Here is a 25456-nt window from a genome sequence, read left to right on the forward strand (position 1 = left end):
CAAAGATTTTTTATTGTTTTTCACAAAAAAGAAACAAATATCGTCACCAATACCTGCATGTAAAACACAAGTAACAAAAAGATATATTCAACAGTTTGGTAAAATTTGCATACACAAAAACGCTGCACAACTTCAAGAACAAGATCAGCAGTGGCACTAACATTACCTAGGTGACTGTGCAGAGAAAACTCGCAAGAAGGCTTAAAAAAACTCTTCAGTCAGGAAATAATAGTGAATCAAATATTGTTATCTTGGAGAAAATATTATAATCTTCAGGGACACACCAAAAAGTTGTAAAATATGTATTTGCATAAAAAATACTGTAATACTATAAAGACTGAAGTGTTGTTACACCTCTACATAAATAATTGTGTGCATATTTAAGTAAAACTCAGGTAACATTACCATTAAAAACTAATCACAGTGTTTAAAAGCATGATAATATACAAGGTGACATTACTGCATTGCATATGAAGGCATGAAAGACTTAACAACAAACGGTACATACAAGGACCATCTTATCAAAGCCCACGGCAAAATATGGTATGATCAAGAAATTTAGTTGGATACTTTAATATTGCCAATAACTTAATAACAATTATATTTGAAAGTTAAAACTGTGTAGCATTTCCAGCAAAACTTTTAATTTTATCAAAATATGTCTCCATGAAGCCATGAATATGATACTATACACTTGTTGATTAGATGGTCCCATCGCCTACAAGCACTGGCCCCAATTTCTCAAAACTTCTCAAGTCCCTTACAACAGGATTAAGCTAAGCTCACTATTTTTGTTTTTCAATAATTTGCTTTATTTTTACTTCTTTAAGAATGTTCATATGTTACCGTGGGAACAATCTGTCTGATAATCACAATAAACTTTTTCATTTATCAAATTTCAATTTAAGTATTTTGGCTAATTCAAATAAGCTACTTTAAAGCCTGTTAAGCTTAAGAAGTTTTGAGAAATTGGGGCCAGGTTTAGATTCTTCTCTAAATACTTTAAAAAGATTTTAGTTTATTGTTAAAATGATCATTTACATTTGCTTTAAAACTTTTTTGGTAAAACATTAGGAATATATTGCATGCATGATAAAATACATCTGGGTGGGCACTGCTGACCCCAGTGGAATGTTGAATAAATAACTTGGACATAATAAACATTTAAACAAACAAGAAATACACCAGAATCTCAATGTACAATAATTTAATTATTATAATAACCTACCCTAAAATACATCAAACACCTACCTCCTTGAACTATATTTTTTTTTTTAAATACAGGCCAGTTTATGTTGGGTTTCATTTTCTATAGATATAATTTGAAGAGGAAAAAAAATCCAATAAAGACAACATATTCCCTCAATAAATGATTTTCAGCACAGAGTTATTATTGGTAATACAACTGTATTTTATACTTGTTACAAACTACGTGTTCAATATAATTGAATGTGAGTAACAGAACAAAACTATTTCACAATATACATAATATTTTAAACATTATGTATATACCAAAGAAAATAACCATAATCCAATTAACACAAGCTGGTTGTTATTCAACCGTTCAATTGTCCAATAAAGGGATTACCAGTATAATTTGACAATAAATAATAGCACATGGTAGTATAATCTACTGGATTACTTTGACCACCTCTGATAGCTAACCTCTGACAATGGACCAGGCATAGGCAGGATAGCCATTCACAGGATCCCATTCATGTCATATTAATGAAACAGTATAAATAAAGTTGATATTCATGCACAGTATAATGACCACATATCTTGTCAACATTCCTTTAGAGAGAAAGCTGCCTAAAACTACAGGCAGTGGGCTTTACCAATGTCATGAATAGAACACAATTTCATTTCACAGAAAGAAATGTTAACATAAAACTGTCCTCGTAACATTTATAAATGCCTGTTCAGCAGCATAGATGTAAACAGGCCAAATGCCGACAAAGTTTGCTATAAAACTATCTAAATGAGTGCACAAAATAACGAAATACTGGTATTCTACATCAGCATCTTGTTGCCATTAACAACATTTTCGACCGTCATTTTGCTAATGAGCACTTCTACTTGCCTGATGCATAAATGTTTTAATCAAATTAATATAGTTCTCCTTATCACATAAATAAATATCTGTACAATAGTACATGTGTATCACAGTTGGACCAGCAATGTATGGACGGAACTTCTTGTAAATAATAATTGTTCACGCGACATGCGAGGTCTCACAATGCACATCAGTGTTCATGTTAATGGCGAGGTCTCGTACTGACTCATGATGGACTGTCAAGGTTTCACACAGACTCGTACTCCTTCTGCCATGCCACATATTTATCCTTCATTGCCCTTCCAGAGGGCTTTGTGCGCTCTATGGCTTTCAAAACATCTGATGTTACTATTGTGTCCAGTCTTATATGTAACTCTTTTCCTGAAAGGACAAACAATATAAATTGTTCAGTTTATCTAACACTGCAACAGTAAATTTTTTAATGGATTTTATTTGCATGTGGACAAACCAGTTTATTTTGGAAACATAAAAGCTAATGAGTGTCAGGTTAAAGAATAGGGTTAATGACTGATCAAATGGAAAAACTGATGAAGCCTACCTTCACTATGGTTCTCGAGAGCGTCAAATATTTTGCGGACAGGTCGCATTGCAGCCTCCTTACTCACTAGCTGTATGTCGGACCCAGAGTAACCCTCTGTTTTCTGAAACAATCAAAATTCAATTAATAATCATAATTCAATTAATTAGATCTACCTTTATCTACCTGTGCTTACTTGTCAACATTATTCACAATCATTCATCTGTACATATAGAATAAATTCAACGGCCATCAGGCTTTAAATGATAAATGATTCTACAGTTCAAATAAAAGTGCTAGTTTTGTGTGTTTTCAAATTTAAAAAAGTGCAACTTACTATGAAGTAGCATTTCTGAATAGCCTTGTATATCTAAACACTAGAATATGAAAGTTACACTTACCAATGCTAACAGATCGTAGTCAAGGTCTGACATAAGTTCGAGGCCGCCCCCCTCACTGGGATTGACGATGCGGGGCAGGTGGTGCTTGAACATGGCCTTGCGAGCCTCGTATGTTGGCAGGTCAACAAGAATACGCTTCTCCAGCCGACGTAACATTGCATGGTCCAACTCCCTGGGAAAAAAATTAACTTATCATTATTACTTTTTACCAATATGTTTGCCAGTACCATCAAAATTCATTCTTGTACACCAACGGGATGAAGCTATGTGTACAATGTTACATTTATTTTTATCAAACGGTGTCTTTGATTAATGAGAATGTCAAAATTAAGATTCAGATGGGAAGAGAAATTCTATCGATATCAACTAAATTCATTGTCAGTATGTTTAAATTAGTACAAATGTACAAAATAATGTTTTTTTTATTCTAATTATTCAGTACAAACTGGGATATTATATTTGGAACATGACTTTTTCGTGTGCTTTGTAGGACTATCTTTGGAACTTGATAATGAATTTCTTGCCGAGAACAATTGTGAACATGGCAACATTAATTCAATACTATACAAACCAGGGAAGGTTGGAAGCAGCGAGAAGGAAGACAAGGTCATCTGTTTTGGCAAGGCCGTCCATCTGTACCAATAGTTCTGTCTTCATACGACGACTCCCCTCATGTTCCCTGATAAAAATACATGGGACAAATTACTCAGGCATTCAAGACAAAGTGGTTTCAGCAATGTTAATGTCTTGCATTTATAAGGTATTCAAATTTCAGATTGCGAACAAATTTATTTATTTAATTGGAAAATAATTCAAAACTAGAGATTGCTTTTTGAAAAAGCGCTTGTCTCCCCTATTGTGTGGTTGTAGCTGAGAAAAAATAAATGATGGACATGAAATTTGTAATTTTGGACTGGAGACGAAGTAACAGTGAAGTTTGGTTTATTCACCCGTATTAAATAGTGAACATCTACTGCGACCTTGACCTTTGATCTACTACGCTCAAAATAAATAGGTGTCATCTATTATACCATGTATGAAGTTCCTGTGTGTAAGCGTTCTTTATTTATTGAGCGGAAACGAAGGGTGACGTACAGACTGATGGACTGACTGACTGACTAACGGACTGATCACAAAATCAATAGGAGTCATCTACTAGTCATGACCAACTTGCATACCAAGTATGAAGTTTCTGAGTGCAAGCGTTCTTTAGTTACTCAGCAGTAACCGTTTCTTCACCTCAGGGTCATGGCGACCTTGACCTTTGACTTACTGATCTCAAAATCAATAGGATTCATCTACTAGTCATGACCAACTAGCATACCAAGTATGAAATTCCTGGGTGCATGCATTCTTTAGTTATTGAGCGGAAACCGTTTCTTCACCTCAAGGTCACGGTGACCTTGACCTTTGGCCTACTGATCTTAAAATCATAAGAGCTCATCTATTATTCATGACCAACTAGCATACAAAGTATGAAGTTCCTGGGTACAAGGGTTCTTTAGTTATTGAGCAGAAACCATTTTTAAGCTTACGGTCACCGCCAAAGTAACCTTGACCTTTGACCTTTTGATCTCAAAATCAATATGGGGTCATCTACTAGTCATGAACACCTAGCGTACCAAGTATGAAGTTCCTGGACCCAAAGGATCTTTAGTTATTTAGCAGAAACCGTTTCCTCACCTCAAGGTCACGGCGAGCTTGACCTTTGACCTAGTGATCTCAAAATCAAAAGGGGTCATCTACTAGTCATGACCAACTAGCATACCAAGTATGAAGTTCCTTGGTGCAAGTGTTCTTTAGTTATTGAGCGGAAACCCTTTCTTCACCTTGAGGTCACGGTGACCTTGACCTTTGACCTACTGATCTCAAAATCAATAGGGGTCATCTACTAGTCATGACCAACTAGCATACCAAGTATGAAGTTCCTTGGTGCAAGTGTTCTTTAATTATTGAGTGGAAACCCTTTTTTCACCTCAAGGTCACGATGACCTTGACGGACAGGGCAAAAACAACATGTCTCCCCATGATTGGGGGAGACATAATTATTCCCTTTATCAGTTTTAAAGCAAATAAAACATGGCCAATAAGCAGTATACACTTGTTAGAAGCCATAGATCATGAGTATGAAAATTTATTTTTTAAAAACAGATTTTTGTGCAAAAAAAAGACAAGTTAATGACATACCCTCCTCCCTGTGATCCGCGTTGACTCATGATGGCCTCCAGCTCGTCCAGGAAGATGGTGGACGGAGCATAGAAACGTGCCATCTCAAACAGAACCTACACAACAGAGAGATAAAATGGTAATTTATGTTTGTTTATATTCATGGCATTAATTTATACATGATAAATTTAAGCCTCTAACAAAGCCAGGAAGATTGCGGACAGGGAGTAGAAAGGTGCCATCACAAACACAACCTGCAAACATGGGGATCTAATGGTTCTGGATATTTCAATGCATCAAAGGCACCATATGTAGAAGATGTAAAACAATAGTGCCATGGACTCATCAACACTTGTCTGTTTATTCTTCTTTTCAGTCAAACAAGGGACATAACTCAACAATTAGTTAAAGCTGAATTAAGTCTCTAGTTACACATGTGGGCATTGTCTTTTGCAACATGTGTACCAAGTTTTATATGAATAACTTGAACTGATTTTGACTTATAGCCAGGGTTGAAAAAATTACAAGCTGATGACACAAGGCCATGACATTTGCGACGACTATATATGGATATATAATGTAAAACTTTGTTATGTATCAAAATTATAAAAAAAAAAAACAGTTAAACTGTCAACCTACCCTGACTAGTTTTTCTGAGTCACCTCTCCATTTACTGACAATACTAGATGCAGAAATGTTAAAAAACGTTGTACCACACTCTGTTGCTATTGCCTTAGCCAGTAAAGTTTTTCCAGTACCTGAAAAGATAACACGTAAATAAGATAAAAAGTTCTAACTACTCTTACTTCATGTTATTTTCCTTTTTCTACTTTAATAGTAGCTATAATAATTAAAGATCTTATTCAGACTGATAAATACAAAGGAACCAAATAAAATTAAACTAAATTGGAACAAGTGTCATGTAATAATAAAAATGTTTCATTAATTTATTTTATGGCATATCAAAATTATTTTGTGCAAGGATATGATATTTGTGCAACACTATAAAAAAATTTACCATGAATTATTTTTTTATTATTCAGTGTTTTGCATACCTGGTGGACCATATAACAACAAGCCCTTCCATGGACTTAGAATGCCTTTAAATAACTGGGGATACTGAAAATCAAAGCAAAAATGTAAGAATAGGAATGGGAAACATAGTTCAGGTACAAACAAACATAAAACATGTATTTTCCAAATCCTGAGCCAGATATAGTATACCGGTACCAACAGATCGTGTTGGCACATAACAAGTTGTCTTATTAGGTACCGAGGGAAAATTTGAATATGGTAGAGCTAGAATAGTGCTGACCATGTGGTCAACATCATCCCCCACTTAAAAGGGGTATAAACTTTAAATGAACAGATAAGGGTTATAAACTTTAAATGAACAGATACGGGGTATAAACTTTAAATGAACAGATACGGGTTATAAACTTTAAATGAACAGATACGGGGTATAAACTTTAAATGAACAGATACGGGGTATAAACTTTAAATGAACAGATACGGGGTATAAACTTTAAATGAACAGATACGGGGTATAAACTTTAAATGAACAGATACAAATGCATCCTATATATGTATGAGTGTATGCAATGTCCCAAATGAACCATATAAGACCTCACCCTAATAGGATACACCACTGCTTCTTTGACCGTACGCTTAGGCTCATCCAGACCTATAATGTCTGCCCATTTCACATTTGGATTTTGTGAAAATATATCCTGAAAATATATGGAAAAGACCATTATTTATATATAACTTTAAAACCACATAGCAACTGGCATGTCACATTCAGCCATATTTACTTTTTTTCACAAAATAAGAATCAATGAGTTATTTATGTATATATATATGTATAAAATGAATTTGATTCATTTAAAGCACTACTCTCAATTGTTGCAGAGTATTTGTTTAAATATGTACAATTACAGAAATCAACAAAAATATGCACTTCTTTTTAATTTTCTGTCTGATAACCAAAAGTGTCAACAAATATACATGTATATCTTTGTTGACAACTTACACTAAAATTATAAATAGTGTTTAAATGTCACATAAAATCCTGGGAAAGTATTTGTCTAGTGTGGTGCAGTGGATATGGTCAATGACCGCAGTCCAAAGTATCAAGGATAGAATCTTGCTGTGTGCACAACACATCTTTTTCAAATTCTCAGATTTTTTATCACTATATTTATAAAATTGAATTCACGTTATAACTTATCACCTAGCTAAGATGTTTTTCAAAACTTAGCTATTTCTATTTTCATATTATATTTGATGAAAACTGCTGCTAAAGGGCTTATTAAGAATTGGAAACCCATATACTCACCCTACTAATGTTCTGAGCAAGGTCCCTCCACTCAGCGTTATAACCAACATATCCACCTAGAGGCTTCATAATCTTCTCCTGCAAACAACATGTACAACGCTGTTAATTTCTAGTATACATGTAACATGTCCAACCATCTTAATTTCCAGTAATAAATTCTAGCAGGAGTGGGTCAACAAATCTTATATATTGCAAAAAATATTTACACTATTGTTTCACAGAGCAATTGTAAATAATTGCTAATACACTACATATATATCCTACCAGAGATATTGTATGCTTACATTTCCATCATTTCCTACCAGAGACTGTTGCAAACTTCAATTTTGGCCATCTCCCACCAGAGACTGCTGCAGGCTTACATTTCAGCCATTTTCTACCAGAGATTGTTGCATGCGTACATTTCAGCCATTTTTCTACCAGAGACTGTTGAAGGCTTACATTTCAGTCATTTCCTACCAGAGACTTTGCATGCTTACATTTTGGCCATTTCCTACCAGAGACTGTTGCATGCTTACATTTCAGCCATTTCCTACCAGACACTGTTACATGCTTACATTTTGGACATTTTCTACCAGAGACTGTTGAAGGCTTACATTTCAGCCATTTCCTACCAGACACTGTTACATGCTTACATTTTGGCCTTTTCCTACCAGAGACTGTTGAAGGCTTACATTTCAGCCATTTCCTACCAGAGACTGTTGCATGCTTACATGTCCAACCAGAGACTGTTCCAAACTTTCATTTCAACCATTTCCAACCACAGACTGTTACATGGGGCCATTTCCTATCAGACACACTGGAATGCTTACATTTCAGCCATTTCCTACCAGAGATTGTTGCACGCTTACATTTCAGCCATTTCCTACCAGAGACTGTTGCACGCTTACATTTCAGCCATTTCCTACCAGAGATTGTTGCACGCTTACATTTCAGCCATTTCTTACCAGAGACTGTTGCATGCTTACATTTCAGCCATTTCCTACCAGACACTGTTGCATGCTTACATTTCAGCCATTTCCTACCAGAGATTGTTGCACGCTTACATTTATGCCATTTCCTACCAGACACTGTTCCATGCTTACATTTCAGCCATTTCCTACCAGAGACTGTTGAAGGCTTACATTTCAGCCATTTCCTACCAGACACTGTTACATGTTTACATTTTGGACATTTTCTACCAGAGACTGTTGAAGGCTTACATTTCTGTCATTTCCAACATTTGTGAATTCACTTGAGCCTTCCTCCACATGCAGTTTTGTGGCATCATTCAACATGGCACGGATGTCTATAATCTGACCAGGCTGCAACAATTTGAGTAAACATAGGTTACAATTGGGTATGAATGAACAATCTTTGTGAAATAAAAGTCAGCTATAACAAATTTTTATATTGTAAGACTTTCCTGATGCCTCATTTCTTTGTGTTGTTACATGCTGCAGTTATAGGTATGCCTGAAGAGTGAGAATTCTTTTTAATACTGTCAGTACATATTTATAAAAGTATCTGAAAGTACATGATTAGAGATTGCTCTAACAGATTATACACAAATCTACTGCCAAATTGAAAACCCTTTATTATAAGATTAATAGAAGTGTTATGAGTAAATAAGCTGTCAATCACATGAGTGCAATTTAAAATCAGTATGACAAAGAAAGCATCCATTCCCAATCTCATATGACAATTTTTCTACTGTAAGTGCCAGATGGCGCTAGGTTAACTACCAGTGACTAAAAGCCAAGTAACAGATCAAGTGAAAATAAGACCAAACATGTTAAAAACTGTGGAAAAGAGAGGGATAAAGCAAAATTGAGGGAAACATATTCCTGACCATATTACACAGAATTAAGGTATACTTTTTCAACAAATATCTTCGCCAAATAACTTATTAATGACTTAAAGTGGATAGTAAACACAAATATTAAAACTTAGTGAGAAAGTCATGTGACAGCTTTACCCAAAGTGAGTGACAAAAATGAAAAGAATGTGTCAATGACTTTGTTAGATAAGGACCTTAATACCAACCATCGGCAAGACAGCTTTTGTAATTTCACTATTTCTCAAAACTGTGAAATAATTTATTTTCGTTGAGAAGTTTTGCATTGATAACTTTTTAATCCATTATGTTTAAAATAGCAAAATTGCAATTGCCAGGAGCATATATAAAAGTGATTTGTTGTACCATACCGGTTTTTCAGTATGCGGGAATAAATGAAAATATTTACAAGTCTATGCACAATAATATTCCATTTTGACAATTCATGTGTATATTTAAGCCAACAGTGCCTACTTAACAGCTACACCAGTCACTGCATGAAAATATAAATGCTTTCACAGTATAAAATTCATTTGCTTTCAGAAGTAGCTTCAATGCCCGATGGTTGACACAGGTTTACCTTGGACTCCACCAAAATGGGTGGGCCTTCCTCAGATTTAGGCTTTGTGATGGGAAATTCCCACCTGCCATTTGGCTTTTCAGTTTTGGCCGCTGACCAACATTGTCTGGCCTTAAATGTTTTTAACATCATCCGTTTAACATCTTGTTTAGTGAGAGAGGGTTCTAGGGTTTTCAATCTGGAGTTCGATTTGCACAGTTCAAATGCAGAGTGGAAGGCATCTTGGAATTCCTATAGAGTAAGACAGCAGTTTTCGGCCAACTGTTCATATTAGCTAGGTGCCATTTCAACCATATACCACTTCTATAAGAGTATTTCTAGACGTAAATACTGTTAAATGTGGTGTCACCTGATGATATTCATTCCATCACCTGAAATCCTGACCAATGAAAATGCCTTTTATATGGAACAAGTGAGTTTTACGCAACATTTGACCATCATAGCAGTTAAAAGAGAATAAATCCCCTACAAGGTAAATACCTTTTGAGAGACCTAGTTATACACCCCCACCCTGTTACCCTCAACTGTCTCACCTTGCCGCGGGGAAGCCTCTCTGCGGGGCTCTCTGTGGGCTTGTTCTCGGTGTGGTTACTATTCCCCTGGACAGTGAGACCCTGAAGGGCTAGGCTAGATGAATCACCATTTGCTACACCATTCATCTGCAAAAGGTGGGAAATGTTTAAAAAAATTAGTTAAAACTGATGCTATAATAATACTTCTCATTATTGATTAGGAAACAACACATTACCAATGAAAAAAAACAGTATTGCATTTTTTTCTGGCAAAGTTTATACACACAACTGTAACTTTTATGATGGCCAAAGATAAACTCTAACTTTGCTATGTAAATTCTAGTCCTATACAAGTATTTACAAACTGTACTATTTACAATGGTTGGAGTGGACTTTGAATGAGGGAGGGTTTCATTTGGCCGTCGGGTGGAGGACTGGACAGTTCGCTGGCGCCCATTCATCTGGTTTCCCGATTTCGGACGGTTTGACGTCTGGGGTGGACTTGGTGGGCGACCATTCTGAGGAATTCTGGGTAATGAAGGAGTCTGGTTCTTCTGACTAAAACAAGAAAACAGAATGTCACTTGCTGAAGAATACTCATATATCATGTTCATATAAATTCAATTACTACTATGTATTAACTTTCAATATATTTTTTATCTGAAAGACCTCAAAACCAAAACAATAAAACGTAATTATTATACAAGATATATTTAAAATGGGTTTGAATGTGATATAATAGGACCTGTATGAGTACACACAATACATTTTACAAATAGTAATTGCTATGTATTCTATCATAAAGCTTATACATGTACATTAGATGCAGTAAATTGTGTAAATATGAAGGATTGTCTGGAACACATTTTTATTCAAATCATCACCCCATACTTCAGCACCAGAAAAACATTTTCTCCATTATTTTAATAGAACCCAGTAGACACGACAGGCATGCTTCCAACACCTGAGACACACAAACTTCAACACCACAAAACACAGAAATATCTAAAAATTCTAAAAGGTTTGGTTTACTAAAAATCTTTGTAAGTATGAAGCAAAAATGTGATGTACTGTATGATATACTATTGTCTTGGCACAAGCATTGTACAGCTCTGAATGGACTTGTTTTTTGAATATTAATAGTAACAAAGTTAAAGTAAGTGTTTGTTTTTGGTCTTAAGCGATTAAGTTCAGAAGACCGAAAATAAATGCTAACTTTCTTAGTGTCCAGTTTGAAATGCCATGTGAATGCCTTTATATTATTATAAATGAAAATTTGGAGTTTGTTTTCATTTGTAAATGGAAATTTGATTGTTTTGTAATCTGCTAAATGGATTTTGGTTGACAGAAGAGCTCTTTTATATGATTAAATTTGAATCAGTCCAGTGATCCCTTTGGCAGAGGCATGAGCCTGAACACTAAATAACAAATAGTACCGTACACAGAACAGTCCACAAACATCACTCCTATCACACTGATAAATGTCCCAAATTCTATAAGTTCTCTTTCAACAAATCAAATCTAGCCTGGTTCATCATAATGGTTGCCAACAGAAGAGAAATGTATTGCTGGCTTTACAAAGATGTGACAGTTTTTGTTTATCCACCATTATAATTTAGTAACATTGGATGGGAGAATTCTCTGCTATTGGCATAACAGTTCACATTTGACCACAAACTGACTAAACTATACAAGCTGTAATACTAGGGTTTGTGTTTCTATAGTGACTTTACCTGGACATTCTACCACTATGTGAGGCACTGTCAAATAAAACAATGGACATTGATTGCAGGTGAATTTGAGCGTCTGATAAATATGTATGCATTAGTTAAACACTGCATGATTCTTATTGTCTGATCTTGTTCAGAACCTGGCACACCATAGATGAAATCAAATGAACATACGAATAGAACTTTTGCTGCTTTTTCTCACAAATCTTTTATATTAAGTAACTGTGTTTGACATGAATAGCAGATATATCACTTTGCAAATTGAGAGTGAGTGAGTGAGAGAATTCTTCTCATATATGTCACTCATGATTTGAATTTATGCTATGCTCCTCCTCCTGTTTGACTAGCAAACTTCTATATCTACTCTAATACATATTTATTTTTTTACATTTACTTTAAGATTACCAGTTTTCTACTGCCAATCAACATCATGAAATCTAATAATTATATTACAAAAATTAAGAACCCATTTAACACCTCTACATGTTTTGTGCAATGCACTTAATGGCAGAAAAACTATTTATTTTTTATCAAAGACAACTGACATAAAATTACCGAGTCAGTGTAATCAATATATAATAGAAAATGTTACAAATTGCTTGCTGTGGGATTCCCACAAGAAAGAGATGCATCAAATTTAAGTTGCATTTAATCATTTAACAGTATTGTTCCTTTTGATAAAAGTACATGCATGTTAGAGTTGTAAGAACAAAATATGCTATAACTCTTTCTAAAGTTAATGTTTCTAGGCTTCAACATTAATGAAGACCAAATGTTGTTGTTTTTTAAATGCTTTATTTAACTGCCTAAAAAATATAATGCTTGTTTAGCAACAGTTCTATATGTGGAGTTAAAGACTAGAGCTGCTTTTATCGCTATACACTTTAACAACTAAAAGACCTAAGCCATGAGACAAAATGTGCAGTTAATTGTGCTTGCACACGCATCAACTGTCCCGTAAAAACTGGCACACTAGAGAATCGAACCTGGGATAATGGGCGCTACTTGACCCAGACAGTCGCATGCTAGAACAATATAACCCCAATATCAACATTTCTGTTAGTCATCATAATTTCTATATTATGTTTGAAAGAAAAAGAAAATCCAAATAGTGCTCCAACAAAAGTATTTATCGATCTATCATTTCTTAAATGTTTTATTTCTTACATTTAGTTCTATCTCTCAAACAAATATAATTCAAGTACTGTGTTTGAATAAAAACTAAGTTATCTCCCTTAATGTTAAAAATGCCATTTAAGTTATGTATTGAACCAACCTGTTAGCTCTGGTCATCTTATTCCTTCTGTCTCCTGAAAATGAATCAATTGAAACCAAATCAATATCACATGTTATTTCAAATGTTTGTTTTTCTTTAAATCTGGAAGTGTAAATGACTAGAAACATATTCCTGAAATAGGACCTTATACAATAAATAGGGTAGGGGAAATGTTGGGTGGGGAGGAGTTGGGCGGACTATACATTAATTTCAAAGTCCCCATTACTAGTCTCTGTAAATAGAATATCAGCATCAAGCTTTGCGACTTTAAAAGTATCAATAAAGATTGGAGTTCAACATTGCCATAAGGGTCAGACCAAGGGTTGTTAACAACCTTCAAAATTGTACTAAATTTGTCTGAATCGATAGTTTTAAATACACGTTTTATAATGTTCAGTGCCAATGACATTTACAGAATAGTTATCTTGAAACCTGTTGCAAGCTGAACTTTAAAAAAAAAAAATATTTTAAAAAATACATAAGTTGTACACAATCAATCTTTTAAAATAACCTTGCCCATGTTTGCATCAAATTATATCGAATAATTAAGGACATGAAAGAAATGGTAATATCATAGAAATAGCACAACTTTTTACAGAACACAGAGGTATTAACAACTCAAACAAGGCGAACACTTGAAAGACTTTTAGCCAATTACAAAAAAAGCTGTTATGATAAAATCAATATTTGCAAAATTATAAAAATATATAGATTTAGTATTTGTCATATATTAGAACAGGTTTCATTATTGCTCTATTTATGAAGATTATGATTTTGATAAATTATATTTTCCTTATTTAAAGAATGTTTTAAATATAGTGTTTTATCCAACTATCTGAGTACTCTTAAAGGGACTGTACACCAGATTGGCACCAAAAAAAAATTTTTTTCTGTAACGAATCACGCATAAGGAATGAATTCTAATACTAAGGTAGACATACCTAGTTATCTTTTTTAATAGAAAAATACGAAATAACTGCAAAAAATAAATTAATTGTAAACTATGTGGTACTTCAGTTAGTAAGTTTCAATGCATTGAACACATCAATACCAAGTTTATGACAGTTTTCAAATATTTTTTTTTTTCGCTTTTTCATCAAACGGAGTACAGCCCCTTTAAAGGCACACATTGTGGTTGATGCAAACAAGTAAATAATTTCAATGCATTATTATGTTTTAATCATTTGACTTTAATGATCAAAACATAAACAAACAAAAAATAATTTGTGTACAGACAAAAAATATATAACCCTTTATAAATGTTTCCTTTTCAATAAATAGCTACGTGCCGACTGGCAACAAATTCCCCAATTAAAAAAGTTTCATAATGCTTAATCTTTTTTATTTGTACACAAATCACACAAAGCTTATGTTTTCTTTGGACCATTCAAGTCAAATGAGTAGAACACAATAATGCCTTAAGATTAAAATTAAATTATTTTTTTAACTACAATAATCTAAACAGTGTATTCAATATTTGTCTTCAAATATCAACCATTAAACAATAGTTAGAATAGGGAGGAAAAACCTATGTTACATGATAGATCACTTCACATGAAAATTGACAACTGAAGGTTAAAGTATAGGATTGATTAATCAAGAAATGAGAACAACAAACTTGTACATTATTATGTTAACAAGGGTGACAGTTTGCAATGAGCACTTCAACCAACAACCAGCATACCTGTGGGGTACCCTGTGAAAATACAAAATTGTGCAGGCTTTACTATCATCCCAAACTACAGAGGGCTACATTCTAAAAACTATGTGCACATTCATAGGGTAGCGAACATACTTTGAGGCTTTTTTCAATAAAATAATTGGTTGTAAGATTATTTACAGAACTGTAACTTTATAACAGCGAACATACTTTGATGCTTTTCTCAATAAAATAATTGGTTGTAAAATTATTTACAGAACTTTACTTTATAACAGCAAACATACTTTGATGCTTTTCTCAATAACATTATTGGTTGTAAAATTATTTACAGAACTGTAACTTTATAACAGCGAACATACTTTGAGGCTTTTCTCAATAAATAATTGGTTGTAAAATTATTTACAGAACTGTAACTTTATAACAGTGGTTGAAATTAGCACAAGCCTGCTAACCCTTCACTAGTAACATGCCGGTTCCGGGCTTGCTCAAATTCTGGGTTTTATACAGCAGAGCTTGTTCAAAAATGTAATGCCATGCAGTAGCATATGAATTCAGGCTTGTTCATCCAAAGGACTAATTTCGGTGACTGGTTATAAAAAATTTATATTCTCTTAAGTTATTAATCAGTTTATACAGTGAATGCTTGTGAAATATAGAAACCTAGTGTAATAAGCTCTCCGCCTAGACATATTTAAATGCTAATACTTTCTGCCCCATGCATGTTAAACAATACATTTATTTTCCTATTTTAAATTAAAGTGACAAATCGTAACAGCAAATCCCTGGTGAGATTACCTCTGTGTCTTGCTGTAATGAACAACATTGCTATCAAACGCCATCAATAACAGTTCAATAGAGATGTTCAAACTGGCATTGGCTCAAAACAAAGCACTTCAACGGTATAGAATTATGTTTATAAATTTTACATTACACCTACACAATATGTCTACGTAGATAAAAGGGTTGAAGTCAACCTTGATTGATTTTTACAGTTTTAAATCAATATCTTAATAAACAAATTTGTGCATTTAACTAATTTGTATAAACTGCTAATATGTGTGAACATCAGATATAAATCCATGTTGCGATACATAAACTTGCTCCTCAGTACAACTAAATTCAATTTCAATTTTTTTAAAGAGTTCACCTACCACTCTGTGTGAGTTTCTTGCAGATTTTGGGGTATTTGGCAAACTTGACATAATAGTAGGACTCATACTCCATGACGATGGTTTCAAGGTCAATGTTGTCACAAACCTCGAACTTGGACACATCGATGTTCGTCTCCCGGGCCAGAGCCTGGCCGGAATCAAGGTACCTGAAACAAGGCAGATTAAACCATTATTTCATTACTCATATTACTTGAAATAGCATTTGTGGTAACACAAAGGTCAATTTAGTCATTTTGAAAAGCTCTTAAGCTCTTTAACAACCTTGACACAGTGACTGACCAATCAGATAACCCATTTGACACTTATTGAGATTTTAGTTAATTAAACAAAAGAATGGTATCTGAAAGCGAAGACAGTAACTCTATACCGACCCTTCTTCATTGAGATAGTTGAGCACCAATATAAGGATGTTCTTCTTTCTGGTCTCGGTCTTCAGCTCATCCTGGAACAAACAAAATTATGAAAGTTTTATTCGTGCATGTTAGCGTAAAATAACAATTACCATATTTTTTAGTTAAACGGCATATACACCTTCATGAAAACTTATCTGAAGTCCCAGAATACAAAGTTCATAACAAAATTATATAGATATGCAATGCCACTTAAATATTACAAAATATTGAAATTTTGTGTGCACATTTATGTGTAGATGATTGTAAAATAAAATATATAGCAATGATTATATTAAACATTAAAATATTTGACATCAAGTATTTAAGGAGAGCCTTCAAGTTGGAGATGAAGAGCTACTTTCAGTGCCGAGTAAGTGTTTGCCTAAGTGATAATATTGATAGCCATATCAGGACAGACAAAACATGGACTCTTCATACAATGTCAATACTTCACCATACATATTCAGAGAAGATCTATGATAAGCAACGCCCATGTTAGTAATTTGCATCATAACGTCTACATGAAGGACAAAACACCTGGTTCTACTCACAAATTTCTACATGTACATTAAAATTCTATTGCATTAAAAGCTGAAATCTTGACTACGCTTTTATTGTCTATAAACTGACAAAGGAGTCTTGAGTTGTTGTTTCAGATTTATCACAGGATAAAAAGAAAAACAACAACATAATTGAAAGAAGAAACAGCCTCACTGAAACCAGAAAAGTCCAAATGTTCACAAATGGACTACATTTATAAACATAACAAAAACAAATTTGAAAAAGAAAGAACAAAACTACTTATTATTTTTTCACATGAAACATTTTAGTGAAAACCTTTCAATATCGGAAATTAATTGAGTATGGATGTTAATGGTTTGGAAATTGATGTGTAAATTGATGTGTACAACAATTATCTTAGTAGGGGTTAGTGTTCAGGCGCTTGCATCCACCAGTGGGACCAATGGGATCAACTGTAGGACTCACATTTTATCATTTCAAAAGCCTCTGACAAAAACAAGGGCCATTAATTGGTATAATTAATCTAGTTATTTAGAAGCTTGTTCGTGCATACTGGGTAGTATAGAAGCATTTTCACTGTACACTAAGAATGTCAGCATTTATTTTTTATTTATTTTTATTAATAGTTTATTCATACTTTTAATTTTGCAAGCTTAAATATTTTCTACATGAAGACTGCAAGAGTTTATTGAAGTTTTGCCACTTTGTGTTCATTTTTCATATACCAACTGTGACTAATCTTCATGGTTCATGTGACTAAAGAATGGAACTCAAACCCAAATTAGTAACAGGAGGACAATAACAATGACACAGAACTTACTTCCACCGCTGTTTTCTTGATATGTTTTGTTGGTGAGTGCATGGTTATGCTCATACAGTACATGCATGATAAATCACTCTGTCACTGTGCATAATGACATTATTGAGAAAATAAATCATAAGCAATGTGGTTATGAAAATGTGCATAATCAAATACATAATATAATGTGCATTAAAGTACAGGATTAATACAAACTCTTTAAATATGCATAATACAGGATTTATGTCTAGGAACATACTACTGTTGCAAATGAACTTAGCCTTTCAAGGTTTTGAAGCACTGAATAATTGTGTCATTTGCTCCACTCAAAGCCACCAAATGAATTTTGAATCAAGTACAACATCAACTGCTAGAAAATCAACTTCACACATTAAAGCAAAAAACAGCAGGCAAATAGGTATATTCTTTAAGGTACATCATGTTGAACAAACTACTGAAGTAACAGGCTTCTGTACAGATTGCATTGGTTTCACTTCAACCAGGTATTAAAAGCCTAGCTTTAAATTATGCTTGCAAAAAGATGCAGTGAAAAAACTCTATGAAGAGTCTCAAGCTGCTGCTAAGGCAAATGCCACTGCAATCTGACTGCAATGAGCTTGTTTAACTTATTTATTTGCCAACAGTAGTACTAAACCAGAGATAAATGTAAAGACTTAATTATCATCTCAAGTACTGTCACAAGAACAAAATATCTCCAAAAGTACACATAATAAATGCCAAAACTTGACCAACATAAATTTTACTTATAAATAAAATATACTAGTATGCACAATTTATTTTCATTGCTATACAGCCCATGAAATAAATCATGTATGGTAGATTAATAAACAATTAACTGATGACAGAGGCATGTGCAACATTAATTTTAATCTTTCAGTTACCTGAAAATCGTGAATAGTCCTTAATCTGTCTAACATAGTTCCGATTGTAAATCTTGTTGATAAATGAGATATATAATGCCAAAGTCAACATTTACTTCACTATTGTATGCAACACTTTGACTAGAAAACTGCGATCTTTATCAAGTAGATTGTGACTTTATTGAAATTCAATATTTATGTATCAGTTTTTTCTACAATTCTTATCCATGCTCTTGACACCTAATACTAGGGTATACAATCGTAATAGAAAATTCAGTGAGGTAGACTTCTACAAGCCGACACATCAAAAGTTGCCTGACATTGGTCACACTCTTAATTCTTTACTTAAGCCTTTCAACAATGGGAAATTTGAAACATTTTCATTAGTTCCACTCTTCAATGAGGGCTGCACTCAAATCATTGATTTTCAGAATGTAAAATTTGGCACTCTAAAATTGAATATAAAGTAAATATATTCTGCATTTCAATTGACTGTCTAGCCACTCAATTTGTTAAAAAAAATGCACATGCATAGAAAGAAAAAAAAAGATCTTATCATAGAACAAATTTGATCAACTGTTGAATTTGAATGACGAAAATAATTAATTATGCGGTAATTAGTACAAGCTATTGAGATTGGGTTGCAATTGCAAGTGTACGTTCAAAAATATTTCAGTTTGATTGCAAAGACAGATACATAATTAGCTTCAATGAATCCCTTTCAGCCTGTGTCCTGAGTTACAAGGAAACGAATACAGAGCCATTTTTAGGCTTAGTGAATAAACTCCTGGTGGGGCTCTAACCAATGACTAACTGGGTGAGAGGTGGGTAGTGGGGCTCTAACCCATGACCTACTGGATGATAGTGGACATTGGGGCTCCAGCCAATGACCTACTGGGCGAGAGGTGGACATTGGGGCTCTAACCCTTGACCTACTGGGTGAGAGGTGGACATTGGGGCTCTAACCCATGACCTACTGGGCGAGAGGTGGACATTGGGGCTCTAACCCATGACCTACTTGATGATAGTGGACATTGGGGCTCTAACTAATGACCTACTGGGTGAGAGGTGGACATTGGGGCTCTAACCCATGACATACTTGATGAAAGTGGACATTGTGGTTCTAACCCATGACCTACTGGGTGAGAGGTGGACATTGGGGCACTAACCCATGACCTACTGGGTGAGAGGTGGACATTGGGGCACTAACCCATGACCTACTGGTTGAGAGGTAGACATTGGGGCACTAACCCATGACCTACTGGGTGAGAGGTGGACATTGGGGCACTAACCCATGACCTACTGGGTGAGAGGTGGACATTGGGGCACTAACCCATGACCTACTGGGTGAGAGGTGGACATTGGGCCTCTAACCCATGACCTACTGGGTGAGAGGTGGACATTGGGGCTCTAACCCATGACCTACTGGGTGAGAGGTGGACATTGGGGCACTAACCCATGACCTACTGGGTGAGAGGTGGACATTGGGGCTCTAACCCATGACCTACTGGGTGAGAGGTGGACATTGGGGCTCTAACCCATGACCTACTGGGTGAGAGGTGGACATTGGGGCTCTAACCCATGACCTACTGGGTGAGAGGTGGACATTGGGGCTCTAACCCATGACCTACTGGGTGAGAGGTGGACATTGGGGTTCTAACCCATGACCTACTGGGTGAGAGGTGGACATTGGGGCTCTAACCCATGACCTACTGGGTGAGAGGTGGACATTGGGGCTCTAACCCATGACCTACAGGATGAGAGTTGGACAAAGTGGCTCTTACACACAACCTGCGGTGATGAGAGGTGGACATGTTTACCACTTTACCACCACATTCTCAGAAAATACAGTCAATTTCTTTTAAAATCTGTCCATTGATCATTTTGAACCATCAGATTTTTATTTTGTGACAATACCTCAACTTTACTTCAAAAATCTTTATATATATGTTGAATAATATGTATTTGAAGTATAAGAAAGCACCAAAATTTCAATAGATCCAGACAACAGTTTCATACCACATTGCTTATCCAACTTCTGCTAATTTCTACTTATTACATATATCCAAATCAAGCGTTCACTATTTACGGTTTTAATGCTATAAATAATGTTAACATCCAATTGTTTCAACAAATACAGTCAAATCAAGAATAGTGTAAAACATTTTGTTTGTCTGACAATTTTAATCGGAGTAATCTTCAACTTATGGCTTATTGTAATAGATTTTAATCTTTTAGTCAATTCAACAGAGCCTTTGTAACAGACACAGTGTGAAGTTGACAATCTTCTTTATGAGTCTATATTTAGTTCAATTTGATATTTTTTATTCAATGAATGTTATTAATATTTCAATTAAATTCTGCACATACTCAAGATAAGGTGGACTTAATTTTGAAATAAAGAAATAAATGTACTAAGTAAAATGATAAATCAGAACTCATGGTATGGTGTAAAATATTATTGATTATTAAAGATAACATTAAAAATATTAACATTGTAAGGGAAATAATTATAATAACTTTAGACCTCTGTATCAGTCAGAGTAAACCCAGCAGTTTAATAAAGAAATTGCACTGCTCTTCAACATTTATTAGTGGTAAACATTATATTTTTTCCAATATAAGGGCAGTATTTCCAATACATTTATGTCAGTTAATCAACAGTCCGCTTTTATTCTTTTGATTTTTTGAATTGTTAGATATAAAATGTACGTGAAGTTAGCGGCCTAGCGGCGTGAAGTTAGCGGCCTAGCGGCGTGAAGTTAGCAGCCTAGCGGCGTGAAGTTAGCGGCCTAGCAGCGTGAAGTTGGGGGCCTTGCTGCCTGGCGGCCTAATTTTTTTCTCTATTTCCAAGCAATTGTTGATGCGTTTTTTTAAAACAATGATAAGTTTTTTATTCATACAGTTACATAGCAATCTTAAATTGTTTTCTATTCAGAACATTTTTCTATACGTTTTAATTTAAAACAATTATAATTAACTGTTTTGTTCACATGTTATCACTCTGAAGCGTTTTTAACTTTTTTTCAAAAAAGTCGATCAAGCATTTCAGCGTCCTAGCGGCGTGAAATTAGCAGCTTAGCGGCCTAAAATTGAATCCTATTTCAAAGCATGTATACATGCATTTTCTCCTAAAACAATGACATATTAAGTGTTTTTATGCACACATTAACACATTGAAGCGATTATCAACATATTTTTTTTCAAAAACGTCGATAAAGCAGTCAGCTAATTCAAAGCATTAAACATGCCTGTTCTTCTAAAACAATGATATATTTACTGTTTTTATGCACAAATTAGTCTGGTAGTCTTAGAGTCCAGCACTACCAGAATGAATCCCATACTAATTTTTTTTGTAAAGTTTGTAAGTCGTAAGTCTTGCAGAGGATTTCACTAAAAAGCCAAATGTGAAGTTATAAACAATATAGATTTTTTTTAATATAGAAATACAATGAACATTCTTTTGTAATATTTTTTCATTTTTACTCATACCACTAAAATATTAAACTGAGGGATTCGGTTCAACTGTCGGCCTCTGCCCACCAGCACGTTCTTCCACATGAATACTTTTATTACGGTAAATAATGTACTAATTTGAGTTTCGTTTTAATATGCCATTGACCATAATGTTAAATTATAATGCCTGATGACCTCATATAATTTTGGCAAATTTTAAAATATTATTGCAGACTAATTAATATGTAAAGTAAATGACCAAAAAAGTATTACAGATAAAGTTATGGAAGTTTGTTATTTTAACCTTTATTTCAAGTGAAATAGCAAGTGAAATGACTGATTTCCTAATGATCTAATAAGGTCAAAACCACTTGTTTTCAATATTTTATCAGAGTAATATTTATATTTTCTTTCTCAACATATTAAACCTGTTTCATAAGATATCATAATAATGTGGCGTAACCAGGCAGCGATATAACATTAATGTACATAAGAATACCTCAAGAGAATTACTCAATTCAATACATTTCAAAGGAATTGTTTCCATTTTCCTCAAATGTTTCATCTAGAAAGATCATTATTTTGTCAACTGCTGAGGTTGTGCCCTTGTGCCATTGTTAAGTTAAATATTTAACAGCGCATCATAATTTAAATAATGGGCATGCCTGAAGTTTTTTTATGTTTGACTATATACCCTGAAAATGCTTGGATGTACCAGCTGATGTTGAATTATAATGTTTTATACCCTACACATTTCCGGTGTATGAGCAAATATCGATTTTCATTGGATTTTGAAATGAAAGAAGGCAATTGACATGTTCTAAACATTCTTTTAAAAAAAATAGCTGGCAAAGATGTTTTATTCATGTTTCTACACCACCAAACAAAAACATAATGACTGTGGTGTCAATAAAAACAGCTTTTTCATACCTCATATACTATGGGCAGTAACGGCCTATCAATTTAGCAGAGCAGCTGAAATGTCACCCTTTCATTCAGTCTGATTGAGTTCATGTATTATTTTTTAATTAATTGCAATATATGACAAGGTTTAAAAGGTACAAATTGATGCTATGATAATATATTATTCATTGGTAGTTAAAAAAAGCTTGTGACAATTTTTGGGATTTTCTACAGAAAACAAGGTGAGAAGGTATCCAACCATGCACTGTGAGCTTGGAACGCAAGTTTGACCCCAGTCACTTTCAATCATGATTTTCCGAAAATCTTTTAATAGTAACATAGTCTTTTTCGGGTGTAATATTTTTGATCAATGTTTAAACCATATCAAAGTAAAATGCCATAAATCATAGTTGATAAATTCAATCTTTGTCAACATGATCAAAAATAATGCTGGCAAATACGACTGCATTCTTCTGGTAACTTCATGCAACAACGGGAAGTGAATTAAATTGAAATGGCGGAGGAAGATAAAAGCCACAATTTACTGTAGCCATCATGATTGATTTTTTGTTCAAACTAATTTAATTTTGTCAGAGATTCTTATCCTTTTGTCCACTGATCAGCAATTGAGGGCTGAAAATCCAAACTCTGCTGAACAGTCAGTCGATAAATTCATTGTTGCCCTTGAAAGCAAAAATCAACTGGAAGGAAATGGAAAGTGGGTCCAACTTGTTAAGAGTTCTGTATCTTCAAGTTGAGCTATCTAGCTTAGCCCCCCCCCCCCCTCAAAAAAAAATAAAATGGTTTGGTTAGGGTTACATCCTTTTCAAAATCAGGAAGGGTAGGAAGGCTTTTTTATTTTTTATTTTCTTTATTAGGCTTTACAAGTATAAGAACGCTATTGTCATCATTGGAAAATGGTGTAAAAGTAATCTGCTGTATAAAGATTTAGTGGATTTAAACTACATATTACCACACACACTTCAAAATTATTGATTTTTATTTATCAACTAACTATAAAAACAGTAGGGACTGCGCCTATTTCATTGGTTGGATCGGGTAACCCGAACCAAATGTATTTTATTAGGCCTTTAATTTCAAATTGAAGTTAGATATTTTTCGTAAATGTAATTACCTGTTTTGTGTAACAGTATGCCTTAGTTAGTTTAACAATTATGCGGAGTACCAGGCCAGGCGCAGGAGACACTGATACCAATTCATCTACAGAACACTCCCCGCGGAACTACCACTTTCTGTTTTCCTCGGCGGATTTTGGTCATCGCGGACACGAAATCCAATAAATCGAAATCTGCTTTCCCCCGTGTTTTCAATCGTTCACCCTCCGAGGCTGATCAGTGGACCGTATAATTACAATCGCAGCGTTACTCGGCAGAGAAAACACCGCGAAACTTCGAGGAAACCAATAAGAATCACCTACTGTACATGCATCTGATTTTGTGTAATTTATTTGAATGCTGTTCTTTTATTTTGTTGTTTTAATATTTTTCAGACTTACTTGCACATAATATGAGTGGAAATCCTTTGACGGCGCAAAAATGCAATATTTCTTTCTTTACGAGAAAAAATCATTTTTATAACTGAAATAACTGCAAATGCAATTATTTATTTTCAATAGTAGCATGGAAGTAGCAAAGCATACAACTCGGAGTTCCGCTTTGAGACCAATAAAACAACACAAACCGGCAATACTGGCAATAAAACCCTCTGCGGAAAATGAACAACTCAGCGAAACTCGGTGGATTTTAGCAAAGAAATTGGTTACTTACTACGCGGATGTCCGCGATAAATTAAAAAACCCTCGGAGTGACCGAGGAAAGAGGAAAGTGGTAGTTCCGCGTGGAGTGTACTGTATTTACGGTTATTACTTTTTTATCTTTAATTCAGCAACTAACACAATACTATGCACCTCTCTTTATTAGTTGGAAATAATTGATTATGGTCAACTGATAAGTGGCAATTGCTAAAACGATCCAGGGAATAGATTGTACCCTGGTACTTTTAATAAAATGATTATCGTTGGGACGAGCAACACCAGGTACGAACAAAAATCAATCGAATTCACTCATTATTTCCTGTTTTTCTATTAAACACATCCTTGAACCATTTTAAAAATAATTCTCACCGCTTCTCTTGCTTGATTTGCTGTTCTTATTGATTGATAACTTAATTCTGTCATGTTGAAATGATTTTTCTAAGCTAAATCATTTTTGGTCGCGATGATATACAACAAAATGGCG

General features: G+C 34.3%; 1 protein-coding gene across 11 annotated transcripts; it reads right to left on the minus strand.

Moving 5' to 3' along the window:
• Positions 1–25456, minus strand: LOC128228325 (katanin p60 ATPase-containing subunit A-like 2). Of its 11 annotated transcripts, XM_052939575.1 has the most exons (20): positions 20859–20981; positions 17980–18063; positions 16617–16687; positions 16225–16391; positions 15098–15109; positions 13414–13447; positions 13124–13162; positions 12141–12167; positions 10785–10965; positions 10429–10554; positions 8702–8803; positions 7500–7577; positions 6793–6891; positions 6217–6280; positions 5801–5919; positions 5183–5277; positions 3567–3674; positions 2996–3167; positions 2616–2718; positions 1–2437 (listed from the first exon to the last, which is right to left on the minus strand). In XM_052939575.1, exons 2-20 carry the CDS (start codon positions 18040–18042, stop codon positions 2304–2306), a joined length of 1794 nt encoding a protein of 597 aa, XP_052795535.1. In that variant the 5' UTR covers positions 18043–18063; positions 20859–20981; the 3' UTR covers positions 1–2303. The 11 variants fall into 11 exon arrangements, with proteins under 11 accessions (XP_052795535.1, XP_052795536.1, XP_052795537.1 ...); XM_052939576.1 differs by lacking the exons at positions 17980–18063; positions 20859–20981 and adding an exon at positions 25342–25456; XM_052939577.1 differs by lacking the exon at positions 15098–15109.

The sequence above is a fragment of the Mya arenaria genome, chromosome 3 (assembly GCF_026914265.1).
Source record: "Mya arenaria isolate MELC-2E11 chromosome 3, ASM2691426v1".
Classification (NCBI taxonomy): domain Eukaryota; kingdom Metazoa; phylum Mollusca; class Bivalvia; order Myida; family Myidae; genus Mya; species Mya arenaria.